Here is a 26,214-nt window from a genome sequence, read left to right as displayed (position 1 = left end):
TGTGACATATTTCAATAAGTACATTAGTAAGACTCCTTGTCATGATTCTGAACAAACGGGGTGGGATTGGCTGAGACGCTGTATGGAAGGTAATGAGACTTTGTGTTACAATATGTTTAGAATGAGAAAGGAGGTGTTTCATAATTTGTGTCAAGTTTTACAACGTGACTTTGGACTTCAACATTCAAGGAATATAAGGTTAGAAGAGTTAGTGGCAATCTGTTTACTGATACTTGGTCATGGAACATGTAACCGAATGGTTCAAGAATTATTTTAGCATTCGGGTGAAACCATAAGTAGACATTTTGAGAAGATGATCACTCTGTTAGGTGCTCGCTTTGCAGAAGCATATGTAAAGCCTTCGGATCCAACTTTTAGTGAAGTTCCAACCAAAATACAAGACCATCCAATTTATTGGCCACATTTCAAAGTATGTGTACTATTGTATATTTGAATAAGTGTTATTGTCTATAAGATAATACAATGCATGTGGAACTGAAAACTATTAATGTTTTTATTAGGATTGCATCGGTGCGATTGATGGCACACATGTGATAGCGATTGTACCTACTGAGAAGTCCATTCCATACTTTGGAAGAAAGGGATATCCAACCCAAAATGTGATGGCTGCATGTGACTTTGATATGTTATTCACATTTGTTTTGCCTGGATGGGAAGGTGCGGCACACGACACCCACATTTTTCTTGATACTATTCGTACACAAAGTAACAACTTTCCGCACCCACCACCAGGTTTGTAATTGTTTAATCAATTGTTCATTATAATGACATATTGTGTGTGTGTTTAATACAATTGAATTTCTTTGTTTAGGGAAATATTATGTAGTTGATTCTGGATACCCAATGATGCAAGGCTATTTGGCACCATACAAAGGGATATCATACCATCTTCAGGACTTTCGAAGGAGAGGTGGAGGCCCTAGAACTAGACATGAAAAATTTTATCATGCTCACTCATCTCTTCGATGTGTGATTGAGCGCACTTTTGGTGTGTGGAAGAATAAATGGAGAATTATTAGAAACATGCCATCTTTTCCATTCCATATCCAAATACTTATTGTATCTGCTACTATGGCTCTTCATAATTTTGTTAGACTAAATGATAGGGATGATAGGGAGTTCATAAATGCCAATGAAGATTCAATTTCTAGAAGAGAACGTAATAGTGAAGCATGTAGCAGTTATGAGCAAAACTCAGGAACTTTAACAGATCCTGCAATGGTGGTTCTTCGTGATTCCATTGCAAATTCTATTTGGGGGGGTAATAATTAGTAGTTGTATTTTTTTTTTTTGTATAATATCATGTAGTACAATTTATATTTGGATTATTGGTATGTATTTTATATCTTTTTACATTTTTATATAGCACAATTTAAACTTGGATTATTGGTGTATATTTTATCATCTTTTTACATTTTCATTTTGTGCTTCATGATGATGAAAATTGTTTAGATTTAATTAATATTAATAAGAAGTCATTAATGGTAATAACAAATAATTATGCCACTAAAAAAGAATAATTGCCCAAACATTATTAAAATAATACCAATAATATAAATTTATTATTATTATTATTATTTAGTAAGTATATGAAGTAGTTGAATTATAAGTATGAAATAAACTCCCTTATATATACATTGTCCTTTTTGGTAATTTGTCCCTCAAACTGCAACTTTTATAGTTTTAGCTAAACACTCAGCTTTTTCAAAAAGCACTTTTTAACAGCTTTTACCAAACACTCAGCTTTTTGAAAAATCACTTTTTCATTATGCACTTTTTCAAAACTCAACTTTTTCATTATGCACTTTTTTAAAAAGCCCAACCAAACTCACCCATAGTCACATACTGACAACATGTTAAGGTCACTTTGAAAAGCAGCTTCACAAGCTCTTTTGTCTATAAGAATTCGCTTGTCCTGTGACTTGATTGGGAAGACCTCACACATACTGCCAAGAATATTAACACTTTGCAAAGCTGCTTCATTCAAATCCCCTTTCCAGCCAACCCAGTATCCGTTTGGATACGGATTAAATTTGTTGCGTTCACTGTTTTCACGTTTTTTTTTTCTTTTTTTTCTTTGCTGCTGCAGGCGTCAGGGGCAATGCTACTGTTTATACTACAGTAGCATAAACAGTAACAACATATGTTAACTTTTCAATCCATTTAAGCTCTTTTTCACTTTTTTTTAAATAAAATTTTCAGCTTTTTACCGACAAATAACACTGTATATTACTATTTAATACTGTTTATGTATTATTCATGAGACTCACAAACACTTTATTCAAAAAAAATATTAAAAATGAAACCTATAATACTATTCACATATTTAAAAAATATTTTACTACAATATTTTTCGTTTTTAATTTTTAGATTTTAGCAATAAATTTTATCCTATGCAAAGGGCTTTTCCTCAAGTTTAGACAAATAGCAGTATTTCTTGTTTTACAGTCCACGCTGCAACAGCCTGCTCAAAATTCTATACGAGCTTATCTAATTGGATTGATTGACGTCTGTGCCCAAAACTCTATATATATTATCTTTGCATGCATTCTTACAAGACCACCACTTTCCTAGAAATACAGGCATGTTTGATTGTGTTGTTTAAACCATATTTTTTGTTGTTTAAAAAATACATATATTTTTAAAATAATTTTTTTATTCATACGTATTTTCACAACACTTAAGTAACGTTATTAGAATAACATTACTAAATAGACTCATAGAGTTACGAAGATAATATTTTTCAAAGTAAGAAGAAGAATTAGAGCAGTAAGTGTATTGAAACAACAGAATAAAAGAGATCTTGTTAATAAGGCTGTGTTTGGTTAGATGTAAAATGTTTTCCGAGAGTAAAATATTTTTAGGTGAAAATATTTTTCGGAAAAGAAAATATTTTTAGGTGTTTAGTGGCATTTTGAAAAATAATTTTTGGTGTTTGGTTGTATTCTTGAAAATACTATAGAAAACACATTTTCTACTTGTTGCTCACATTTTCTCAGCTTCCAAACAAATATATAATATCATTTCTCAACAGATAAACACAAAACAAACAAAACCCAACAAAAAAAAAAATCATCAAATCTAGTCAAATTGAGAGAAGAAGGAAGAGAGACCAGTGCAATTGGGTTTGATCTCGCGGCGGAGGGGACTGGGTTTAATCTTGCGGCGGAGGCGACTGGTTTCGATCTCGCGGAGTGGTGGATTTGACAAATGGGTTCGTCGGAGTGGTGGGTTCGTTGGAGTGGGTTTGAGAAATGGGTTTTCTGGGTTTCAGGGATAGGTGTGGTGGGATGCAACTAGACTTCCAGCGAGGGTGGGTTTGAACAGATGGGCTTACGAGAACAAGAACGGCGACGCCGATGAGCTTTGGGTCGAGAACGAGATCGGTTTTGGGTGGATCGGTCTTGGGTGGTGATGATCAGTCTGGGGTGCGATCTCAGTGGGGTTGGGGTGGTGGTGCGATCGATGCTTCAGCTTTTAGTGCGATCTCTTCTTGCTGTTTTTCTCTCTCTCTCTCTCTCTTCTATTTTCCTAGGGTGGAAATCATTTGAAGGTAAAATAGAAACTAAAATTCATTTCCGGCTGGAGAGGGTTATTTTACAGTCAACGTGGAAATTGATTTAAGTTTAACCCAATTTTCTGTGCTTACCAAACACATAGGCTGGTGTAAAAGAATTTCCTGAAATCATTTTCAGCCAAAACAAACGCAGCCTAAAAAAAATGAAAAGATTTCAAATCAAATAGTAAACAGTCATATATATATATATATATATATATATATATATATATATTATATGCTATTAACTTCCCATATTTAAAATGTTCATTTAGTAGGTATTATTTATATCCACCAATTTTTTTTTTTTGGAGAAAGTTTCAACTAATGACGTCTACTCTTAATGACAGCTCTTTATTATCAGACTAAGATATCAATCAGTTTTTTGTATAGACGGGAATTGAACTCCAATTCTCTTATTCAACCATCAGAGACTTTACCAGTCAAGTTAACTGAAACCCACTCCACTAATTAATAATAGCTGATAAAGTTTGACATTAAGGAATAAAAGTCAAAACTGGCTTGTATCTAAACTTATTAGCATTAGATTTGAAATTCAATTTTAGCAAAGAAACTGATGTTGCTATTAATGGGTAAAACTGATTTCATAAATGCACTTAAATGAGCATTTAATGAATTACAATATTTTTTAAATGCAATTTAAAACTGCTGGGTAAACATAGTCTTAGTTCGAAAAATGGTCAATTTCTTTGATAATTTAATAGTTGGATGAGAGGATTTTAAATATTGGATCTCTCAGTTGGAAAAACTAGACTGTACTAAGTAGTTAAGCTACATGATTCTTGGCATCGGGGGTCATATTCCATTTACTAAAAAAGAATGAACAGTTTGAGAGAGAGTGAGTGAAAGTCCAATCGTGCCTAAAAGAATGAGACTGGTATTAGTTATAACCTAATGCAATAGTAAAAAGTGAGAGAAGAAGTCTCACTGAGCGTGTTATCAATTTGTAGAAGCCATGGCGGATCATAGAGACGGACCATTGATGAGGGACAAGAGCAAGGAAAACGTCCAATGTCAAATCACCTTAGCCATTGTGATCGGAATTGTTCTTGGTTGTGTCTTTGCCTTCTTGTACCCTTACGAACTCTTCACCTACTATTCACCTTTCCAAAACCAGCCATTCGGTAAAACAAATCTCAAGGTTCGGATCTTGCTGCTCAATTACCTCACTGTTTAGTTTATTTCCTCTTTTTCCCTATTAATTGGTTTTTAATACCTTATTACTTTTTCTTTTTCTTTTTGATAAGCTTAATAGTTAATACCTTATTACTTATTTTCAATTGGCTTCGATAAAATATGGGTTTTAAGTTTTATTAATTTATTAATTACATAAAGAGTTAGGAACTAAAAAACTGTTTACTTTAATCATTATGTGTAAGCCATTAGAAGTAATTGATAATCAGTTTGAACTTATGAACACTAGGGACTGAAGCTACTTTTAGTTTTAGGTGGAATTCTTTCTGCCTTGTTTTGTTTGGCTTGTTAGAATTAGAGTTAGAACTTTGAGGTTTAAACCCACAATGTTCACTTCATATGGTGGTGTCAAACAATGTTTGTTGTTAATAATTGCAAGAATTGCTCTTACTTTAATTAGCACAAATTTTGTTTAAGGTGTTGTCTTTGTTGTGCAAGTAATGTTACTCACAACTAGTTGAGATGGCGAATTATGATTTGTATAACATCACTTTTGTACAAGCCCACATTTATTATTTTTATTGTACATCAATTACAACCAATTAATTAACTCAAGACTTATAAATTTATTATGTAATTAGACTTCTTGTTGTTGTGCACACACATGAGCTTGGCTTGAACAAGTGACGAGTTGTGTTATGGCATGCCGTGAAATTTGAATAGGCTTTCTTTAAAGTTATTGTGATGTATGACAATTGAATCCGCATTCGAGACTTAAAGATTCTATTTGATTTTCAATCCACAATTTTTTTTTATTGTGTATATTGCTCTCATGGAGTCATATTTTGAAATGGTAAATAAGATAAAAAATTAGAATCATATGAAAGGGAGTTCGAAAAGGATGCCTTAGAATTAAGATTTCTTCCTTATTCTTCATTATCATTTGATGTTCATGCTCTCAGATTTGTTTGCTTGTGTTTATTTATTTTTAATAGAAAAATGTTCTCAGGCTATATTACGGTTTCCTCACACGGTTAGATATAAATGCTTACATGAGATAGGTTTCAATTAGTTAAACTGATAAATTCTTCTTTTTTTCCCTTCTTCTAAAAAATGTATCTAGTTATTAAATAAGAGACTTAAGTTCAAATTCACCTACACCAAAAGGAAACTAATGGTCCCTAGCTATAAAAAAAAATAAGGGTAATGTTAATTACACATTTACACACACCAACTTGCACACATGTTCTGTGTTTAACTTTTTCCTACTGTTTGTTTGTTAGGCTGGTTCATCCTCATGTGAATCATCAGAACGGATTGGCATATTGAAGTTAGAAATGGCATCATTGTCGGAGAAAAATGCTGAGTTGAATATTAAGCTCAAGATTCTCAGGAAACAGCTTCGGCTGGCTGAACAAGGAAGAGATTATGCACAGGAGCAAGTTATGGCTTTGGGTGAAAATCACAAGGCTGGGACCTTCGGTACTGTCAAGGGTTTGAGAACTAACCCAACAGTTGTTCCTGATGAATCTGTGAATCCAAGATTGGCAAAGATCTTGGAGGAAGTTGCTGTTCATAAAGAAATTATAGTTGCAATTGCAAACTCAAAAGTGCAAAGCATGTTGGAGGTCTGGTTTACTAGCATCAAGAAGGTGGGTATTCCTAATCATCTAGTTGTAGCATTAGATGACCATATTGAAAGTATATGCAAATCTAATGGCGTTCCAGTCTACAAGAGAGACCCAGATGAGGGTATTGATTCAATTGGAAAAACAGGAAATAACCATGCTGTGTCTGGACTGAAATTTCGCATTTTGAGAGAGTTTTTACAACTGGGATACAGTGTTCTTGTCTCAGATGTTGATATAGTGTATTTGCAGAACCCATTTGATTATCTTTATAGGGATTCAGATGTGGAATCTATGTCTGATGGTTACAATAATAAGACAGCTTATGGGTTTGATGATGCGTTTGATGAACCTGCAATGGGTTGGGCTCGATATGCTACTACTATGAGGATATGGGCTTACAACTCTGGTTTCTTTTACATAAGGCCTACACTTCCTTCAATTGAATTGTTAGACAGGGTGGCTAACCGGCTTTCTAAGGATCCAGACTCATGGGACCAAGCAGTGTTCAATGAGGAGCTCTTTTATCCTTCACATCCTGGGTATGATGGGCTTCATGTTTCCAAGAGAACTTTGGATTTCTATCTTTTTATGAACAGTAATGTTCTTTTCAAGATGGTTAGGAAAGATGCAAGAATTAAGAAGCTGAAGCCAGTTATTGTTCATGTAAATTACCACCCAGATAAACTTCCAAGGATAAATGCAATAGTAGATTTCTATGTTAATGGCAAGCAGGATGCACTAGAACCTTTCCCAGTTGGTTCTGTTTGGCAGAAAAAATAGACCTACCTAATATTTACTTCTTACAAGAATATAATTAATTTCTGTAATTTTTTACATTTGGTATTTTTATGTAATTTTCGTTATTTTAGGGTTAGGGCATTTATTTTCTTGTTTTTAGATGTTTTTAATTTTGCTTAGTTAAGTTAGGGTTTTATATGCTTTCGTAGCCGCCTTAGGATTTCTAGTTGCCCTAGGTTTTTTTTTTACTATTTAAACGCATTGTAGCCTCCAAAGGCGATTCAATTTTCAGATTAATAAAAATATAGATTTTTGTCAAATTCTTTTGCTGGTGGATTCCAGTTTATCACCTTGTGAATTTAAGGAACCCCTTGTGGATTCAAGATTTACTATCCAAGAACTAACACTTTAGTTTTTGTTCCATCAAGAGAGTATCATGTGTGCTTTCTTTAGGCTTTTGCGACATCAGTTGGTATCCTTGAATCCATAAGGTGATAGATCTGGAATCCACCAGAGAACACAATAGACACAAATCTGAATTTTTATTGATAATAAACTATGAAAAAACGTCTACAAATTTAGGCGTCTATTTAAGGGCTTCTTAAAACTTGACAGATAAGAAAATATAGTCTAAAATAACTCTTAATTAATACCTAACCATAACAGGAATCAAATTTACCTAAAAAACATTAAATACACCTAAAAACAAGGAAATAAATCACCTAAACCTTAAATAACAATTTCTTACATAATGTTAACGTGTATTAGGGTATGTGGGCTTTAGGTCTACCTTGTTTACTTGTATAGTACACTTACTTGTACTGCACACTCTGCCTCCTATATAAAAGCACTTATGTATATTCTATTACTTGTGAAATACAATACACTTATTTAGTATTTTTAACACATAAAAATACCAAGAATAATAAATTACAATAATTAAATGTTAAATTGTGTCCTACATCATTTTCCTTTCCCAATTTTAGCTTTATTTACTTTATGTTTCCTTTAGCAATCCAAGTCAACAAGCAGTCCAACTCAACTTTTGAATAAAATACTGGGATGAAGGTGCTAATGTGTGAAGACAATGACAAATGCATCCATCAAAAAAATTAAGTGTCTGGTCTGGGTGCTTCTCCTAGACTCAAAAGATTCTTGCATCAACACATGCCAATTAAAAAAAAAAAAAGGCACATCGACCCTTCTTTTTATCATTTTTGGATAATTTAGAAATTTTTAATGATATGAAACAAACCAATACAAGCAGAAACACTTGAAACACAGAGACTTCAGCTATTCCACTTCAAGGACATCTACCCTAAGTGGAATAGCTGAAAATAAAAGCAGTTCAACATTAACCCAAGTCCCAACTCATTGAACCCAATTCTACATGGTCTAACATAAAGACACAAGTCTTCAAACTAAGCTACAACATCATATTGAATTTGTTGCTAACCACACCCAATATCTTGCTTTAGCACACAAACCTAGCAACTAGCAAACTTTTAAGCAAAAGTCATGAAGAATGGAATGTGGTATACTGTATATCCTTTTAGAACAGAGAACTTTGTTTAGGATAGGGTTGTAGCCACTTCCTATTGGGCCCAAGAATATGCCCATTGCCAACAATAGCATTGCTGAATTTACCAGCAATATTAGTAGTACAAGATTTAATCATATTACATGATAAGATCTACTGACACACCTTCTACCCAAGTATCCAATGTACTTTCTTACTATGAAGCATGGGTGCGGGTGCGGGTGCGGGTGTGGGTGCGGGACTAGACAATTTTTGAAAAAGGTGGGTGCGGGTGCGGCGGGACTCGGCAATTAAAAAATTATTAAAAATATTTTTATTTATATTTTCTATATATTTTTACTGTTAAAATATTTTTAAAAAACATATTACTATGCCTTGATTCACAACAAAGAAAGAAGAAAGCAAGAATCACAAAACAAAACACAAAACCAAAAAGAAAACACAAAAGAAGCAATAAATATTCAAAATAAAATTGAGGAAGGACAGATTTAGGATTTTTGGGTCTCATTTAGAGCCGATTTTGGTTGTTCTGGCATGATTCAAGGCCGATTTCAGCCTGTTTCGGTTGTCGGCCGATACGACTCGATACGGCCTGATTCTGGCCGAATCGACGTCGAGTCAGTGCGATTCAAACCGCGTCGGTGCGAGTCGGCTAAAAAAAAAAAAAACGTGGCAGACGCGGCCCGACGCGTCACCGACGCACGAGCAGCGGCGTCCCTCGCGCGTCGTCGCGTCACGCTGTGACGAACGTGGGTACGGCACCTCCGGCGCCGCGTCTGTGCAGCATAGCTTTCCTAGAGGCTTACTTGGTTGAAGTTCATTAGTAAATGTCACAAAATCGAACCCCTTATGACATTTTTTCTTTCATCCAAAAGCAAAATGTATCATGATATTAGTTTTCTAATAAGGCAATACATATAGGCAAAACCAAAAAAGGATGTGATAAATATTGATATATAACTATAAGATACAACATATGTACTTACATTACAAGATACTCTGCAATTAGCAAAGTGAAGCAACCATGCAATGAAAAGTAAGCAGCCCTGGAAAGGATATTATGAATACTAACATATAACAATAATTTACTACATATTCAAGTATAGTACGAAATCCATCTACATGATGTGCAAATAGCAATGTGAAAAAACAATGCAAATCAATGAGTACTGAGAAAAGACTCTGAGCAGTTACTAATTTTCAATATTTATCCGGGGATGAATTTGGCAGAATATCTCATTGGTTTTCCAATAGGTGATACTCGAAGTGTTCATCATGTGTTCATTTTCCGTCTTGTAGTCATATCTCTTCATCTTGATATCAGCTAGTGTTGAGCAATATTAAATATTTGCTATACAGATGAGGTGGTAAAAGTATCACTCAACAAGTAAGCCCATTTAAAACCTTGAACAAACCTAAGCAGGTTTAACAACACATCCAATTACATACTGCATGGCCATGGTTTAAGGATTTTGAGAAAAAAAAAAAGGTTAATAAAAAAGATGCAGTAATATTTTCATTAGCTAACGAACCACAACATTCTCAATTAAACTAGATACAAATCATCTACTTTTACCTTGGGAAGATACAAGTCCAGAACATGGACAAATTGATTGAAATGCAACCGCACATTATCAATAGTAGCTTCAATTGAGATACATCCTATGAAAAGCCTCTTTCCCCACTTAGCAGCTCAACCCATCATAATAACAAATGAGAATGGCACGTAAAAAGAAATTCAAGTATATGCCAACGAATAATATATCTATACACACACACACATACATACATATATATATATATATATATATATATATATATATATATATATATATATATATATATATATAGTAGGGTTGTTGTGTTTCCTGCTACATCTGTTATGTCTATGCTGGATGTTGGTGTGATTGAATTTAATGTCCTAGTAAGAGTCTAGATGTAATTAGGACAAGCAAGGATTTGTGACAAGAGTTTTGTTCTTCTTTGAATTTGTCTGTACCATGTCTAGTTATTATGTTGTTGGTATAAGGATGTTGTGTGTGGCTTTGTACTGCATCTTTTCTTAATAATATATTTTCATTCATCCAAAAAAGTACAACTAGGTACAATATCATACAAGCATGCAACTTTGGAAAACTTGATTGACAAGAAACTTTAATAGAGTAAATACAAAAATTTGTTATAAATTTATGCTAACTGTAAAAGTATCCATCCTCAAAAATTTGGAAAAAAAAAAATGAGGCAGTGCTAATGTGAGTTGAAGTTACCCATGTGAAAGTCAAATCACAAAGAAAAGAGGAAACAAATGAGTTATTCTAAGTAAATCTTTGACAAGCGACTGGAGGGTGGATGACACACCAATAACTTAGAAATCAAGAACTCAAAAATAATGAAGGTAGTAGTGCAAGTAGATGAGAGGTTATTCTACAACTCATTTTCTCTTGTCTTTAAACATGGGATCAAAGGTATTCTCTTTTAGGTTGATATATCTCATCACAGTTCTACTGGGTCTTGCTTCACCATTACAATTTTGCTTATTTCTTTCTCTATTATCAAACATCAATTGACAAACGAGACCCCAATTAGCCGATAAAAAGGGCCATGTAGTGACAAAGCCTGTACTTCTGCACTATCAAGCTTGGGCAGCAACTAGCAATTGAAGCTTCAATGCAAACGAATTGATGCAACCAATCTGGAAGTGACCCAAATACTATATTGGAGAGCCATGTCAATTCACCTAGATGGAACAACATGACATTGGTTTCCAAATGACATATAATACGAGGAGAAGTTTCTAATTCTAAATTGTCAAGGATGGTAGATGGATGCTCATAGACTAAAAAATAAGTGCATAGATAAAGTCATAGCCAATTTACAAAGTTTTCACTTTTTGCATAGTCTAGAAGCAGTTATGATAGGTAGCCTTAACACAACCAATTATATTCAATTGTTTGCAAAGAATCCATCTACATGAAATTTTAAAGAAAGAAATCAATAATATTGCTTTACTATATTGACTCAACAAAGCTAACTTGTCATATTGTTCATCAAGAGTTGACAACATTTCATTTCTAGGATCAGATTTTCAATGATAACAAAAAGTAATGGTATTAATTGAGTATCTTATTTTAGGACCTAGAAAAACAAGAAGGCTTGCATAAGGAGGATCCTAATTTAACTATTACAGGCCCAATTTCAGGGCAAACTCAGCACAAAATCAATATCTACCACAAAGGTCATCAACAATATAATCAAAAAAATAATTGATCAAGTTTCAGACTTCGGAAAATTTTAACGTCCAATGTATATGTTTTACTACAAGACCAATCATATGAGAAAAACTGTTATATCCACAACATTTTCACAACAAATTTTAAGTGGCAGGTTGTTATTGGTTGTTATGAGTGGACAAAAAAGTAATTTAAGTTGTGAATTTAAATTAGAACCAATAACAATTTTCCACCTGTGCTTTGTTGTGAAAGTATTGTACACGTATCAGCTCTCATCATATAAAGGCTAATCGCACACGCATATCTAGTAGCAAAGTCCTTTTCAAGTCTTTCAGCATATAAGGTAAATTTCATTGCTCGAATAACAACCAAATTACCTTAGAGATAAGAGACCAAGTTGCATAGGTTTAATTATCAACCAGCCTCGTCACATGCGCCTTGCGCATGCGATGAGACTTTGTTTTTTTTATTGGTCTAGTGTCATAAGTTATCTTCTTTAAAAAAAAAAAAAAAGTGAAACGTTGGGCTTAGTGGTCCTATTTTATAGCCAAAAAAAAAAACCTAAGTATTTATTTTTTATATATAATTTTTATTTTTAAAATCTAATTTATAAATGGATAAGGCAATTTGAAAATTAATAAAAGAATGACCCTATTTTTTAGGCAATATTTTAGTGAGAGGTAGAGTTGTATTTTTACGGAATTGTCCTTTAGTTTTGTTTCTACTTAAACATAAGAGTGTAGAGATTAGTTGACTCTTAACTTCACAAAAAAATGAGGATCCCAAATAGGTAATGCCCTTTAAATAGAGTTGTATAGATTAGTTGACTCTTTACTTCACAAACACACGCGCACGCGCGCGCGCACACACACACACATATAAGATAGGTTCAACTTGGTGTAAATTCATAAGAATTACACATTTTCTAAAACATAGATTTTCATGAAATCTAATGGTGAATAAAACACTACTAGTCCTGTCATTAAACAAACTCCATGCTGACAATATCTTTTTTTCCAAAATTTAACACATTCTCTCTCTAATACTGAAAGTTATCACATTTTCTCTCTAAACTCTCCTCCTCCCTCTCCATTGCTTTTGTTGAGTGCCAAGTGCCAACAACTTGGTTGTATTGGCCATAAAAGCAGTTGGGTCCAACATAAAGTAAACTTATGGCCTTCAATTTTGATGCCACCAAGGAAGATAAAAAAGCATAGAGAAGCTAAGTATCTACAAATGTATGAGGTGTTAAAGGTTTAGAAATGGGTTTTCAAGGCACTGGGCTTAGATTGGTTAACTATCCATACATTTGGTTATCATTATTATATCAATAATCGGTGTTTTGGTGTTAGTGACTTAGAGGTGTAAATGATGAGAATGTAAAAGAGAATAACACAATATTTATAAGGAAAACCCTTCTGCAATGCATGAGCAAGAAGAGAGAAAAATCACAGGCGAGGCCAAGAATCCTCTACCTCTAGCCACTACTATTATTGATAATCAAATGAGTAATGTATGTAAATTTCTTAAAATTGATAAAGGCAATAACTTGTGATCGGTTTAAAATTACTTTCAAATGGATCATCGATGTCATTTTGATTATGCATTATGAAAATTTGGACTTATCATTGATACCAATTTTATCATACACTAATCTAAACATATTGGTTTAACACTACAACTTCACTTTCAAATAAATTTATTATTGACATCACTTTTATTATGTACTCATTACAATATATCAACTGAATAGATAACCAAGAGCCTTGTAGATTTATAATTCAATTGGTTAGCACATTTTGATATTTTCAACAGAAATATTCATAATTTAAATTCTCTAACCCCAACTATCGAATATTTTCGATGTAAAAGAAAGCCTTATAGCTTATTAGATACTTCCAATGCACTATATGACAATTGAAAATACATATTCTTATATATTATAAGAATCATGTGACTTTTTAAATAATACACATAAAAAGTACTTGATAATTGACAATTGAAAATACATATTCTTGTTATCATAAGAGTCATGTGACTTTTTTAAATAATACACATAAATAGTTTATAAATTACTATAGCTCTAAACATGTTTGGAAACTTTTTTTTTTAAATTTTTTTGCAAATTTTGTTGCTTTTACAAAACCAAATGGAGAGCCTTCTAGTGAGTGTTTGGATTGCAATGAAACACTCACTAGCATCTGGGGTCTACATTCTAGTGAGTCCCGTACACTGTTTACAGGACTCATAAACTACTTTTTTCAACAAAACAACTTTTAAACTAAATTTTACGGTACTATTCACATATTTAAAAATTATTTTGCTACCGTATTTTTAATTTTTCAGTTTTTAAACCCCTCTTAATATTATCTCTTGAATAAATAAATAAATAAAAACAGTGAAATCCACTTCCTCCACATGTGTCCGATCTGTCATCTTCTTTATAAAACAATAAAACTGGTACGCCACGACCAAGACTCCTCTTCTAATTGTGCGTTGAATTTCATTTCATTTCATAATTATTAGCCCACAAATTTAAAAAAAAAAAAAAAATCTACATAATCCCTCCATACTTCTCCACTATAGGGTTTCTATTTTTTTCAACTCTTCAATTACTCTCAAATTGAACGCCAAAGCTTTCAAAGTCACCAAAATTTTTAATGCAATAACAAAGAAAGTCTCTCACTGAGTAGAACAAGCTATGGCGGGTCGTAGAGACGGGCCGTTGATGAAGGACAAGGACAAGGACAAAGACAAGGTCCGATCTCGAATCGTCTTTGCCATTGTGATCGGAGTTACTCTCGGTTGCGTCTTCGCTTTCTTGTACCCTCACGGCCTCTTCACCGCCGATTCGCCCATCCAAAACCGCCGATTCGGTAAATCGGATCTCAAGGTTCGGATCTTGCTTCTTCTCAATTAGCTCTAGCATTACTGTTTAGTTTAATTTCCAAATTTTTTTCATTCCAATTGGGTTTTGACTTAGTTGACCTTGTTACTTGTTTTGATAAAATGTGTGCTTGATTTTCATAATGATTAAAAAAAAAAAAGTTTTTTTGGACGGTTAAGATTTTATTAATAGTATCTGAGAGTGTAATGAGTGTCGCGTCATTTAAAATTTTAAATGATGTGACATTGGATGTAACTTTATAGATTTGTAATATTTAATCTGATCTAGGAAATGGGTTCGTTTCAAACGGAGAGGATCATTTTCGAGACTGAAGTGTGTTTTGGTTGGTGGAATTGGAATTAGAACTTAACAGCGTTCATAAGGGTGTGGAGTAGTGTTTATTGTTAAATGGTTGAAAGAATTGCTCTCATTTGAATTAGCCCAAATTTGGTTTAAGGTATGGACTTTGTTGTGAACAAACATGGCCTTGGTGTGAGCAAGCTATGAGTTTGTGTAGTAAGTTTATGAGAGGATCATTTCTTACCCTTGGTGAAATTGAAGTTAGAACTTACAGCATTCACTTCATGAGGGTGTGGAGTAGTGTTTATTGTTATATAGTTGAAAGAATTGCTCTCATTTTAATCAGCAAAAAAAAAAAAAAAAGTAATAATAATTTGATTAGTAATGAGTTTTTATTGAGAACCAAGACTTAATTAGCCAAAATTTTGTTTAAGGTATTGCATTTGTTGTGAACAAACATGGCCTTGGTGTGAGCAAGCTATGAGTGTGTAGTAAGTTAACGAGTCTGTATGTTGTGGCATGCTGTGAATGTGCTTGGATAATCCTTGGAAGTTATTGTGATGAATATAAGTTCATTGCATTTATAGCTCTCGTGGGATTGTAATTCAGTAGTGTATGTAAGAAAAAATTAGAATCATAGCGAGGGGTGTTCAAAATGATGACTTGAATTAACTTTCTTGCATGTTCGTTATTATTGTTTGATGATGCTCATGCTCTTAGGTTATATAACAGCTTCCTAACATGGATGGATGTAAATAGTTATATGGGGTGAGTTCTAGTTAGCTCAGCTAATAAAGGCTTGTGTTGTTAAATGAGGGACCTAGGTTCGGATCCCACCTACACACACACACACACACAAAAAAAAAACACTATTGTATCTAAAAAAAATCGCTTATATGGGTTTCGTTTTTCCCTACTGTTTTATTTGTTAGGTTGGTTCATCATGTGAATCATCAGAAAGGATTAGCATGCTGAAGTCAGATATTACATCATTGTCGGAGAAGAATGCTGAGTTGAACAAGCAGCTCAAGGATCTTAGGGAAAAGCTACGGCTGGCCGAACAAGGAAAAGATCAAGCACAGAAGCAGTTTATGGTTTTGGGTGAAAAGTACAAGGCTGGCCCTTTTGGTACTGTCAAGGGTTTGAGAACTAACCCGACTGTTGTTCCTGATGAATCTGTGAATCCAAGATTGGCAAAGATCTTGGAGGAAATTGCTATTCAGAAAGAAGTTATAGTTGCACTCGCAAACTCAAATGTGCAAAGCATGTTGGAGGTCTGGTTTACTAGCATCAAGAAGGTGGGTATCCCTAATTATCTAGTTGTAGCACTAGATGATCATATTGAAAATCTATGCAAATCTAATGGCGTTCCAGTCTACAAGAGAGATCCAGATCAGGGTATTGATTCAATTGCAAAGACAGGAGGTAACCATGCCGTGTCTGGACTGAAATTTCGCATTTTGAGAGAGTTTTTACAACTGGGATACAGTGTTCTTCTCTCGGATGTTGATATAGTGTACTTGCAGAACCCATTTGATTATTTGTCTAGGGATTCAGATGTGGAGTCTATGTCTGATGGTCACAATAATATGACAGCTTATGGATATAATGATGTCTTCGATGAACCTGCCATGGGTTGGGCTCGATATGCTCATACTATGAGGATATGGGTTTATAACTCTGGTTTCTTTTACATAAGGCCTACACTTGCTTCAATCGAGTTGTTGGATCGTGTGGCTGGTCGGCTTTCTCGGGAGCCAAAATCATGGGACCAAGCAGTCTTTAATGAGGAGCTCTTTTACCCCTCACATCCTGGGTATGATGGGCTTCATGCTGCCAAGAGAACTTTGGATATCTATCTATTTATGAACAGCAAGGTTCTTTTTAAGACAGTTAGGAAAGACGCAAGACTTAAAAAGCTGAAGCCAGTTATTGTTCATGTAAATTACCACCCAGATAAACTTCCAAGGATGAAAGCAGTAGTAGAGTTCTATGTTAATGGCAAGCAAGATGCACTAGAACCTTTCCCAGAGGGTTCTGACTGGTAGAAATAGAACTACAGAATATCTTCATCTTGCGAGTGGATCGTGCAGCTGTTCAATTCTTGGTATAACTCACTGGATACAGATAGATTAGTTTCATTCCACCTTCCAAGAGAGATAGGAAGTATCCTTTGAAATGCTCCCCTTGAATTTTCATTGAAATTCTGTTGTTGAATTGTTATAAGAACTTTTGCTTTAATTTACTTGAGCACTCCCCAGATAGCCACTGTTTTATATCATGTATACCAACAAATCTAGTTGAAAAGTCTGTTGCACACTGTACCACTGCTAGGGGTTTTTTTGTTTTTGAAGATCTGATTATTGTACGCTGTACTGTTCCCAAATAATTGGTTTACCTGGTAAGGGTTTCTCATCTTTAATTGATGTGGAACTTGGAAGGTAAAATGAAGATTATGAAGAATAATTGTTGATGTTTTTTTTATTTTTTGTGGGCATCTTACCCCACCAGTAACAATATTAAACTAGACGCATCCGCTAACAAACATCACATTGAGCAGTAACTTCACATATTTTTAGTATTTCTTATTTTATTTTTCATGTTAGAATCTGATAGAGCCAAATCAAATAGTGTCTATGTTAGATCCGATGGTCGATTTTGTCATGACATATAATAGTACTTTTTTTTTCAATTGTTTTGTCATTTTCTCTTTCACTCATTGGCTTTTGATGGAAAAATACTTGTATGTTTGATCCTAACTAATTTATTGATGATCTATTGTTGACCCCAAAATATTTGTTTCTAAGAGTATGTTTGGGAAGCAATGAAAGTTAAAACTTATTAAAGTTTTTAGCTCATTTTTTTACTACTAATCATGAGTCTCATTATACTTTTTGGTACAATTTATGGGTCTCATTATACTATTAAGTTAGCTTTTAGTTTTTTTCTATAATACTTTTAGCAAAAAGTTTTCAATTTCAACTAAATAAGCTATTCTCAAATAAAGCTTAAGACTAGTTATTTTTGCTGTATGTGTTTTTTTGTGTTTTGGTCATTTTGGATAGACAATAAAAACTACAAAGAACAGTAATTGATTAAATTTGTTAATAACATCACATTATATAATGACTCCACCGAAGGTCTCTTGCTTGATGATGAGCTTAATATATGTATAAGACTATCTGCTTCCTTTAGTCTTACTTTTCAGATTATAGTGCCACCATAGTGTTCTCAATAAATTTGTCTTCCTTTATATATGCTTCATTTATCGCATTTCAGTCTATATTTTCTCACCCACAAACTTCAGGTATGGCCCATTTGCCTGATGGGAGCTGTCCTGAAAACAGAAGGTAATAGCATTTGGAAAATGCTTTCAAAACATGGATTGGAAACCATAGTACTGATCCATCCTTTTTCTTTTTTCAATTTATCCTGTCCAACGACCAGAAAGAAAGGGAACAAAACCAAACGAATGCTTGGGTTTTGTTATCATGATTTCACAAAATGACAGAGCTGTCACTGCTGAGTTTTATGGAGACAAAAAACCTCAAACTGTTTTCATGGCCCAAAAGGAAAGTCCATCCAAGTTGCATCACAAAAATTCCTTGCAATAGCAGTCGCCAAGAGAATTATATTTTAAAAACCTTAAAAAATATAAACTGAAAAAGAAAAGAGGGGAAAATATAGGGCCAAGAGAATTATATTTTAAAAACCTTAAAAAATATAAACTGAAAAAGAAAAGAGAGGAAAATATAGGTCCACCATGCCAGAGGCCATTGCCTAATAGGCTAATACGATATTACTTTGCCTTTGTAGTTTGGAATTTTCTTCTTATCCACAAATTCACAAAGATAGATTTTTCATTACACCTTGTGTGGCTTCAAATTCCACTAAGCTAAACCTAACTCTGTCTTCTTTTGCATTTTCCTTGTCAACATTTTCCTCCTCATATGGCTCATACTTTCAAGACCAAAAGCTTTGGAAACTTTATTAGACATGACAACCTCAAAATCTCTCTTGCAACATATTCAAGAACTCATTCACCTTGATTACCCTCTATAGTTCACAGCTCAACATAGCTGCACTAAGATTTCCCGCCAATTATATATTTGAATTTTCTGCTAATTACATTGCTAGCAACAAAAAATGGAGACATTTTCACAAAGAGGGAGTGTTCTTTTGGGGTATAGTCCTGAAAGAACATTCACAAACTCCAACTCTTCACCCAACAAAAACTCGGACTTAGACTTTAATGATGTATTTGGCGGGCCACCAAGGCGGTCATCAACACAAGAGAAGCGGTATAATTTCAATGAAGCTAAGGATACCTATGGACGTAGTGGGGAAGATGAATCATATTCATGTCGTATTTCATGGCCTTGTCATGGTGAGAAGCCGGTGTTTGGGGAGGAAAATTTGAACAGAAGGCGATACCCGAGTGAGGATTTCTTCAATGACATTTTTCGAGGTGATGAATCTTTGACTTCTACTCCAAGGAAGCGTGACAATGATGTTTTTTCTTCAGCCCCAGGTTCGCGGGTTTTGAGTCCTGCTCGACCCCTGCCACCCAAAGCTGAGCCCTTTGGGAGTTCATCACTCCCTACCGAATTCAGGTTTTGGTTTTACTACTAGGATTCTTTCAGTTATTTTTAGAAAATCTTAGGGATAAGATAGCAAAAAGGCATGAATTATTGTTAAAAATAGATTCTTCTTTTTATCAATTGTAGTTCTTTCAGTCATTCTTCCTAATGACCAAACAAAGGACTTATTAGTTTCATGAAATAGATATTTTGATTATCTGTAAGAGATCATGGAATGGGATCTTTATGTTCTCCCGAAATATTCTTTATTACAGTACTATGATCCACAGTTTGCACGACTTCAATTTCCTCCCACCCAGAATCTATGCTGGTTTTCAATTGATATGTGATATGTCCTTATGATTATGGCTATGTTGAGTTGAGTTTGTTTCTTCAAGTATTGTTATACATTGTATATTTTCATTAATATTCTGATTTTTGTGCATGTTTTCCTGTGTCTTACTACAAACTATTTTTTATTCCATAGCCTTCCTGCCAAATTGACCAAAGGGATGGACTTGCCGGTGTATGGTTCCGCTCCTCTTAGTCCATCTAAATGCAACGATGGTGCATCCAATGGAATTAGCTTTTCTTCTTTTTTTGGTTCGAATCTTTCTAGATTTTCAAGCCAATCAACCCAAAGCCAAGAAGAATTAAAAAATGGTATTCAATCATCTTATCGCCAAAGCCTTTTATCCCAGGAGATCATTCTTAACAGTGAGGAGTCATCAAATTTGATTAAATCTGATAAAAAAGACACACAAGGCGATATGAAAAAGGATTCAAAAATCTCTGAAGCTCCAACCGACAGCAGTCAATTCCATTTCTCAATATACAAATGGGCTTGCAAAGGAGTGCCATTGATGATTCCTTTTAGAGGAGGGAGTAGTTCAAGATTAAAAGAACCTGTGAAAATGAAAAGATCCCTAAGCTTGAATGGACGGATAGAAATTGAGAGTAGGGTGAGGGAATCACCTTTAAAGTCCTATAAGATGGAACGCAAAAAAGAGGAAAATGACTCAGTTCTTGATACAAGCGCTCAAGATGGAGTAGAGCCGTGCCAAAATGTTGCAGAACCAATTCTTCTTACATCTGAATTAGAAACCCTGAGCAGCCTTCATAGTGTTGCTGAAGATGTTAGTGGTGATACCATGATGCGTGATTTAAGAGAAGAAATAAAACATCAATCTCTGTCCAAGATAGAGTTGGGTGACAATGATGTGAAAGAAATTACTATGCTTACAAAAGAAGTTCACAAGCCTGAGTTGAAACCCCTACGTTCTCTACTCTTTGATAACGATTATGAACAAGGTAATTGTGTTCTAGATCGACTGCATTGGTGCAAGTATATTGTCTCTCATACCACGCCCATTTTCTTTTATTGCAGGCAATGAACGAATCACTCAAAGAGGAGAAGGTAAGGAAAGCACAATTAAAAGTGCAAAAAATCCCTTGGCACTTGTTGATAGAAGTAAAAATGTAAAGAAGCAAGATGGAAAAAGAACTACTCTGAATGATGTAGAAGTGGATAAAGCTAGTTTGCAAGATTCACCCGTTTACCCAGGTGGAAATCTTGGGAGGAATAGAGTTAAGGGAAAGGTCAAAGAATTTGTTAAAATGTTCAACCAAGAAGCTCCTTCAAAACCCAATGACAATATAGACTCTCGAAGTCAGAGCTCTAGATGGAAGAAGAAAGGCTCTTACGGTGCAAGGAATGAAGTAAGTGTTAGCAGTACCAAAACTGGATTAGAAGAGAAAATTCCCAGGGCCCATGTGAACAACACAGTCCCAGAAGCTTCTATCATGGTAATTTTAATTTTTACTTGGCCAGGGCATTACAGAAAATTTTGTTGAAAGTGAAACTGAAAATTTTAACATTCTTATCATCTTCTCAGGCAGATGAACATCTGAAAGAATCAAAGAGAGAACATTCTTCCATAAAAACCACCAATAATATATTTAGTGATGCTTCATCGGAACTAAAGTATAACTCATCAGCAAGTACCGGTTAGTTTTCATAATCTTTGTCAATGTAGTAGTGAGGCATAGCTAATACGTCAAACAGGTCCAAGTTGAGAAATTATGAGGTACAAGTATAAGCAATGCTTTCTCCTAACATGGTGAGATGTCAGAGCCACATGTATTATTTGCAATGTCTTTTATCAGTAATTTAAGGCCAAATGGTAAAATGAGTTGGTTTGATGCATTAATCCAATTCCTTTCAAATACGCTGTTTTTTGTGAAAGTCTACTATATCATGCTTCCACATAGGTGTATAGTAAACATGTAAGCAGAACTGGCAGAGCAATGTGCAACATGAACTTTCTGAATTGTTCTCTCCAATATGTATACACTTGGTGTCATTTGTGGTTTCTGTTTTTGAACAGATCCATATTATTGGACTTTTTTTGCATTGATTTAATTTGGGAACTAAGTACCTAATTCAAAAGATATATGTAACACATCCATATATTTTTGTCAGCATCAATTTCTAAAGGCTCAATGGCTACAGTTGAAGGCACAGACGATTCCTTCCCAGGGAACTTTCTCGTATGTGATTTTTCCATTCAAAAGTTTATTCATATCTTTTTAACTTTGTTTAATCTATAATGGTTTCCACATTAAGTATACATTGAATCTGTTCAATCTGTCTCCTTATCAAAAAATAGAGAGAGAGAGAGAGAGAGAGAGAGAGAGAGAGAGAGAGAGACAAAGGGAGAATCTCTTCAATCTATCTAACATAGTAGTTCAATGATACAAACAATTTGATTAAAATTATGTGAATTCCCATGTCGATAACAGTCCACATATGCATCTTACCAATTAATATGGTAAAAATTTAATATTCAAGCATGCATATCACAGGAAACAAGGAAAAAGCATAGCATATATTTTCTATTGGCACAAGCTAATTTTTTTTTATTACATTTGCTGAGGAGCTAGTTTACTTGGGCTTGTTGACAGGTAAAGGAATTAACCCAAGGCGAGAATGAACTGCCACAAAGTGACAATAATCACAAAGAAATCCAAGTAATGTAGAACAAGCACAGAAGAACCATATTGTTGCTTTCAAATTTTTAAGGTGGCCATAATTGTATAATTTCATGTTAAGCAGGTTATTGATGCTAAAATACGACAGTGGTCCAATGGAAAGAAAGGAAATATACGCTCATTACTATCAAATTTACAATATGTAAGTATAAATGGTTATCATTTAAGTGGCTTCTTGCTTTCTGTTTCTTCTGTGTCCTATCTGAAGTATCGAAAGAAAGCTCCTTTGCACTTTAGCCTTGACTGTGACCAGGGAAATTGTTTTTTTGTATGCTTCAAGTCATTTTTGTTCTGCCACTTTTTAGAATATTTCTTACCTGCAAGTTTAATTCTCTTGATGTCCATGCTATATAAAGCCTTAGCCTCTCAAACCTGATGTTGATCATACATGCAGGTTCTTTGGCCCGAAAGTGGGTGGAAGCCCGTACCTCTTGTTGATATAATTGAAGGAACTTCGGTCAAAAGAGCATATCAAAAAGCTTTACTCTGTCTACATCCAGATAAGCTACAGCAGAAGGGTGCTGCTTCGCATCAAAAATACATTGCAGAAAAAGTTTTCGAGATTTTGCAGGTAAGTTACAGTCTTGTGGTATTTTTTCTCTGACAAACTTCTTTTCCCCCATTCAAGGTCGGTATCTGATTATTTTTTACAGAACTGCCAATTGAAAATCTACTTCTGCCCATCTTACTCACCGGACCCTTAAAATATATTGAAGTGTGCTAGACCTCAATTCAGATTTTACAAGACAATCTGACCCCTCCTTTGATCATTGATCCATGACCATCCATCCTTCATGTCTTTATTCTAATTGCAATGTATGAGTTTCTTGGAATTAGATTCTTCATAGGAATTATCAAAATGTATCAATAATGAACATACACACTGAAGCCAATTACTAGATCAGTGTTGCACATTACACTGAGCAATGTGTTTCACTACACATTACTTAGCCACTGAAAGTTCTTTCATGTTCATCGCTTATACAAGTAATACAACAACTAAGCATTAGTTCCAATTTTTTTGGTTATGTGTCCCTTCTAAACATCTAAAATTGCAAGACAAAGTTTGTTTCTCTGTCATATCCATAGAATTGAGACAAATTACTGAGTGTATCTTCTTTTATCAATTCAGGAGGCATGGACTCATTTCAACTCACTTGGTTAATTATGAGTTCTCAGTCCTCTATGGCAATAAGTCTGTCAATATGGACAAAGATCAGGTGCTCAGAATCAGGATGTCTCCACGATTAAATCCAAACCGTAATATAAATACTGTTTTGACCATGGATAGGTTGTATAAAATTGATGCCATAAGACATTTGAAATGCCATACTTTTCTTATACTCTTGTTTAAAGCACATTGAAATTTCTATATTATGGAACCCAAGTTTATAATAGATGGTATGATGTTACATGAGAGAATTTTATTTGTGCTGAAGACATTTTTTCTTTTGACCAAGTAGTGTTGAGGACTTTAGTGACTGCTAGATTGGACCTTTTCTTTCTTTTAGCAAGTAGATACGAGATTGTATAGTTTGCTTTCTGATTTTGATTCTTTGGGCTGGCTATTAGTTTTGATGACTACTAGTTGACAGGCATGGCCTGAATGGGGTGGTACCCAAAATAATGTAATTTGCCAACTATGAGAATTTTTTTTTTAGAGTGTTTATCCAATTTTCCTTGTTAAAATTGGACAACTATTTTATGTATCCATTGCATGTACCCAATGTCATATGTTTGATGGAAATTGGGGAGAGTAAATTACACCGATCTCCTTGAGGTTTTCAGTTATTATACTTACCTACCATTAAATGCAAACTGTTTACACTGAAATCTCCTAGATAACTAAAAAAAGTGTTAAAATTTTTTGAATTTTCTATTTTACCGTTCACTTAACACTATTACTATTTTGAATTCAGTATTTACCAAAATCTTTTTCTTTTTAAGCCTTTTTTTCAATCATCAACGGAATGCCAGTGTAAATAGTTTGTATTTTAGGGGAGATGAGTGTTTTATTCCAAACTAGAGAAAATGCGAATATATAACTGAAAACATGGGAGGTCAGTGAAAGGGACTACAAACCTGTGTGGATCGAACATATACAAGATACTCTCCCATTATAACCATGGTACAACAGCGTGGCTTAGTAATTGCATTCCTGGGCTTGTATTCACCACTGGGTTGGTCAATTAGGATGAGAAATCAAAATCAATCTAAACCCAATCATGAGGCTCATAATTGGGCCAAAGGTAATGGCAATTTATTACTCAGTTAATGTGCAAAAGTAGCCTAACTGAAAATTAATAAACTTCCTTTATTTGACTTTCCAAATACTCCATTGTTGAGTAAATGGTGGAGTACTCTAAACTCTGAAGTGTCTACGACATTCAAATTTTCACTGGCCTAACATACCATGCAATTTGGTCTGGATTGACCAAGCAGGCAATTGATGCCCATTGGGCCCAAATTTGATTTGAATGTCGCCTAAAAAGGATAGACAAAAAGTGAGGTACGGTTTTCTTGTTTCTCATCATCGTTTATTATTAATTTATCATAGTATAATAGTAGCTCAGCTTATCTTTGGCAGCTGGCATGACCAAACAGAAACATAATAATGAAAAATTTGCAGAGTGTGTGGGACTTGGGGGCCTCTGTTTTCTTAAGGTACATCACCATATTATTGTAGGTGTAGTTGTCCTAAAGTATTACACATGCAGATCTAGTTTACAATGTGGTCCATTCAAGTCTCTTCTTAGTGTATTTTTTGGGCGCCAAGTTCTTTTGTTCAAATTCATAATCATAATTCCGCCAATTTAAGATTGAAAGTGAAGCTTCTACTATGTATTGTATCCATCCACTTTATTTTTCCTTATCGTTATTGAACATGAGGTTTTTGAAATTGCAAGCATACAACTAAACTAGCATCTAGAATCATGGTCCAAAGTGGTTAGGGTCTTGATACAAGATAGATCATGAGAATGACATATGAAATAGATTTGAGTTTGAATCTTCAGGATAAGCGTGACACTGATTCGACTTAAGGATTATTGCCTCCCATTGCCTAACACTATTGGTGCTTTAGGTGGGGTTGAGATTAGGTTATGATCAACTCACTTGAGGGAGTGCTTGCGACCCCCATTTTTGTTTAGACCCCACTGACATTGGTTTCTCAACTGCTAAGGAAATTATTATGATCACATACCTACAATTAGAAAAAATAGCCACGGCTACTTGCCTCACTGTTTTTATTGGACAAGGAAAAAAAAACATACTAGTACAAGTTAAACTAAAAAGGAAAATAAGCCACTAAATCAAAATCATTAATCATATGGATAGGATTTTGTAAGAGCTTGAGGGAAATTTAACTCAATAATCCAATGAGTATCAATGGTAAAGACAATAAAAAAAAGTTTCATATATTTTTTTTTTTTACAAAATGGAAAATTTTACTCTAGCCTAATCTAAGTATATATAGGTATAAAGTTCTTTCACGAAGATTTAAACCCTAACTCTTAAAACATACAA

The 26,214-nt window shown here is 34.2% G+C and overlaps 3 protein-coding genes across 4 annotated transcripts; all 3 read left to right on the top strand.

The window, feature by feature from the left end:
• Positions 1–4,553: 4,553 nt before the first annotated feature.
• On the top strand, positions 4,554–7,143 carry LOC142643426 (arabinosyltransferase RRA3-like). The gene is made up of 2 exons (XM_075818084.1): positions 4,554–4,739; positions 6,016–7,143. Exons 1-2 carry the CDS (start codon positions 4,554–4,556, stop codon positions 7,141–7,143), a joined length of 1,314 nt encoding a protein of 437 aa, XP_075674199.1.
• Positions 7,144–14,313: 7,170 nt separating this feature from the next.
• LOC142621463 (arabinosyltransferase RRA3-like) lies at positions 14,314–17,541 on the top strand. The gene is made up of 2 exons (XM_075794709.1): positions 14,314–14,764; positions 15,991–17,541. Exons 1-2 carry the CDS (start codon positions 14,573–14,575, stop codon positions 17,104–17,106), a joined length of 1,308 nt encoding a protein of 435 aa, XP_075650824.1. The 5' UTR covers positions 14,314–14,572; the 3' UTR covers positions 17,107–17,541.
• A 1,426-nt stretch (positions 17,542–18,967) lies between these two features.
• LOC142621673 (J domain-containing protein required for chloroplast accumulation response 1) lies at positions 18,968–24,086 on the top strand. Of its 2 annotated transcripts, none has more exons than XM_075795015.1 (9): positions 18,968–19,671; positions 20,126–20,949; positions 21,026–21,444; positions 21,534–21,645; positions 22,121–22,188; positions 22,603–22,668; positions 22,754–22,831; positions 23,084–23,260; positions 23,822–24,086. In XM_075795015.1, the coding sequence occupies exons 1-9, from the start codon at positions 19,205–19,207 to the stop codon at positions 23,852–23,854; spliced, it is 2,244 nt and encodes a 747-aa protein (XP_075651130.1). In that variant the 5' UTR covers positions 18,968–19,204; the 3' UTR covers positions 23,855–24,086. The 2 variants fall into 2 exon arrangements, with proteins under 2 accessions (XP_075651130.1, XP_075651121.1); XM_075795006.1 differs by lacking the exon at positions 23,822–24,086 and adding an exon at positions 23,343–23,517 and having other exon boundaries at positions 18,975–19,671.
• The last annotated feature ends 2,128 nt before the right edge of the window (positions 24,087–26,214 follow it).

Source organism: Castanea sativa, chromosome 1 (assembly GCF_040712315.1).
Source record: "Castanea sativa cultivar Marrone di Chiusa Pesio chromosome 1, ASM4071231v1".
Classification (NCBI taxonomy): domain Eukaryota; kingdom Viridiplantae; phylum Streptophyta; class Magnoliopsida; order Fagales; family Fagaceae; genus Castanea; species Castanea sativa.
The sequence above is the reverse complement of the archived record's forward strand: the minus strand, read 5'-3'. Positions and strand labels throughout refer to the sequence as shown.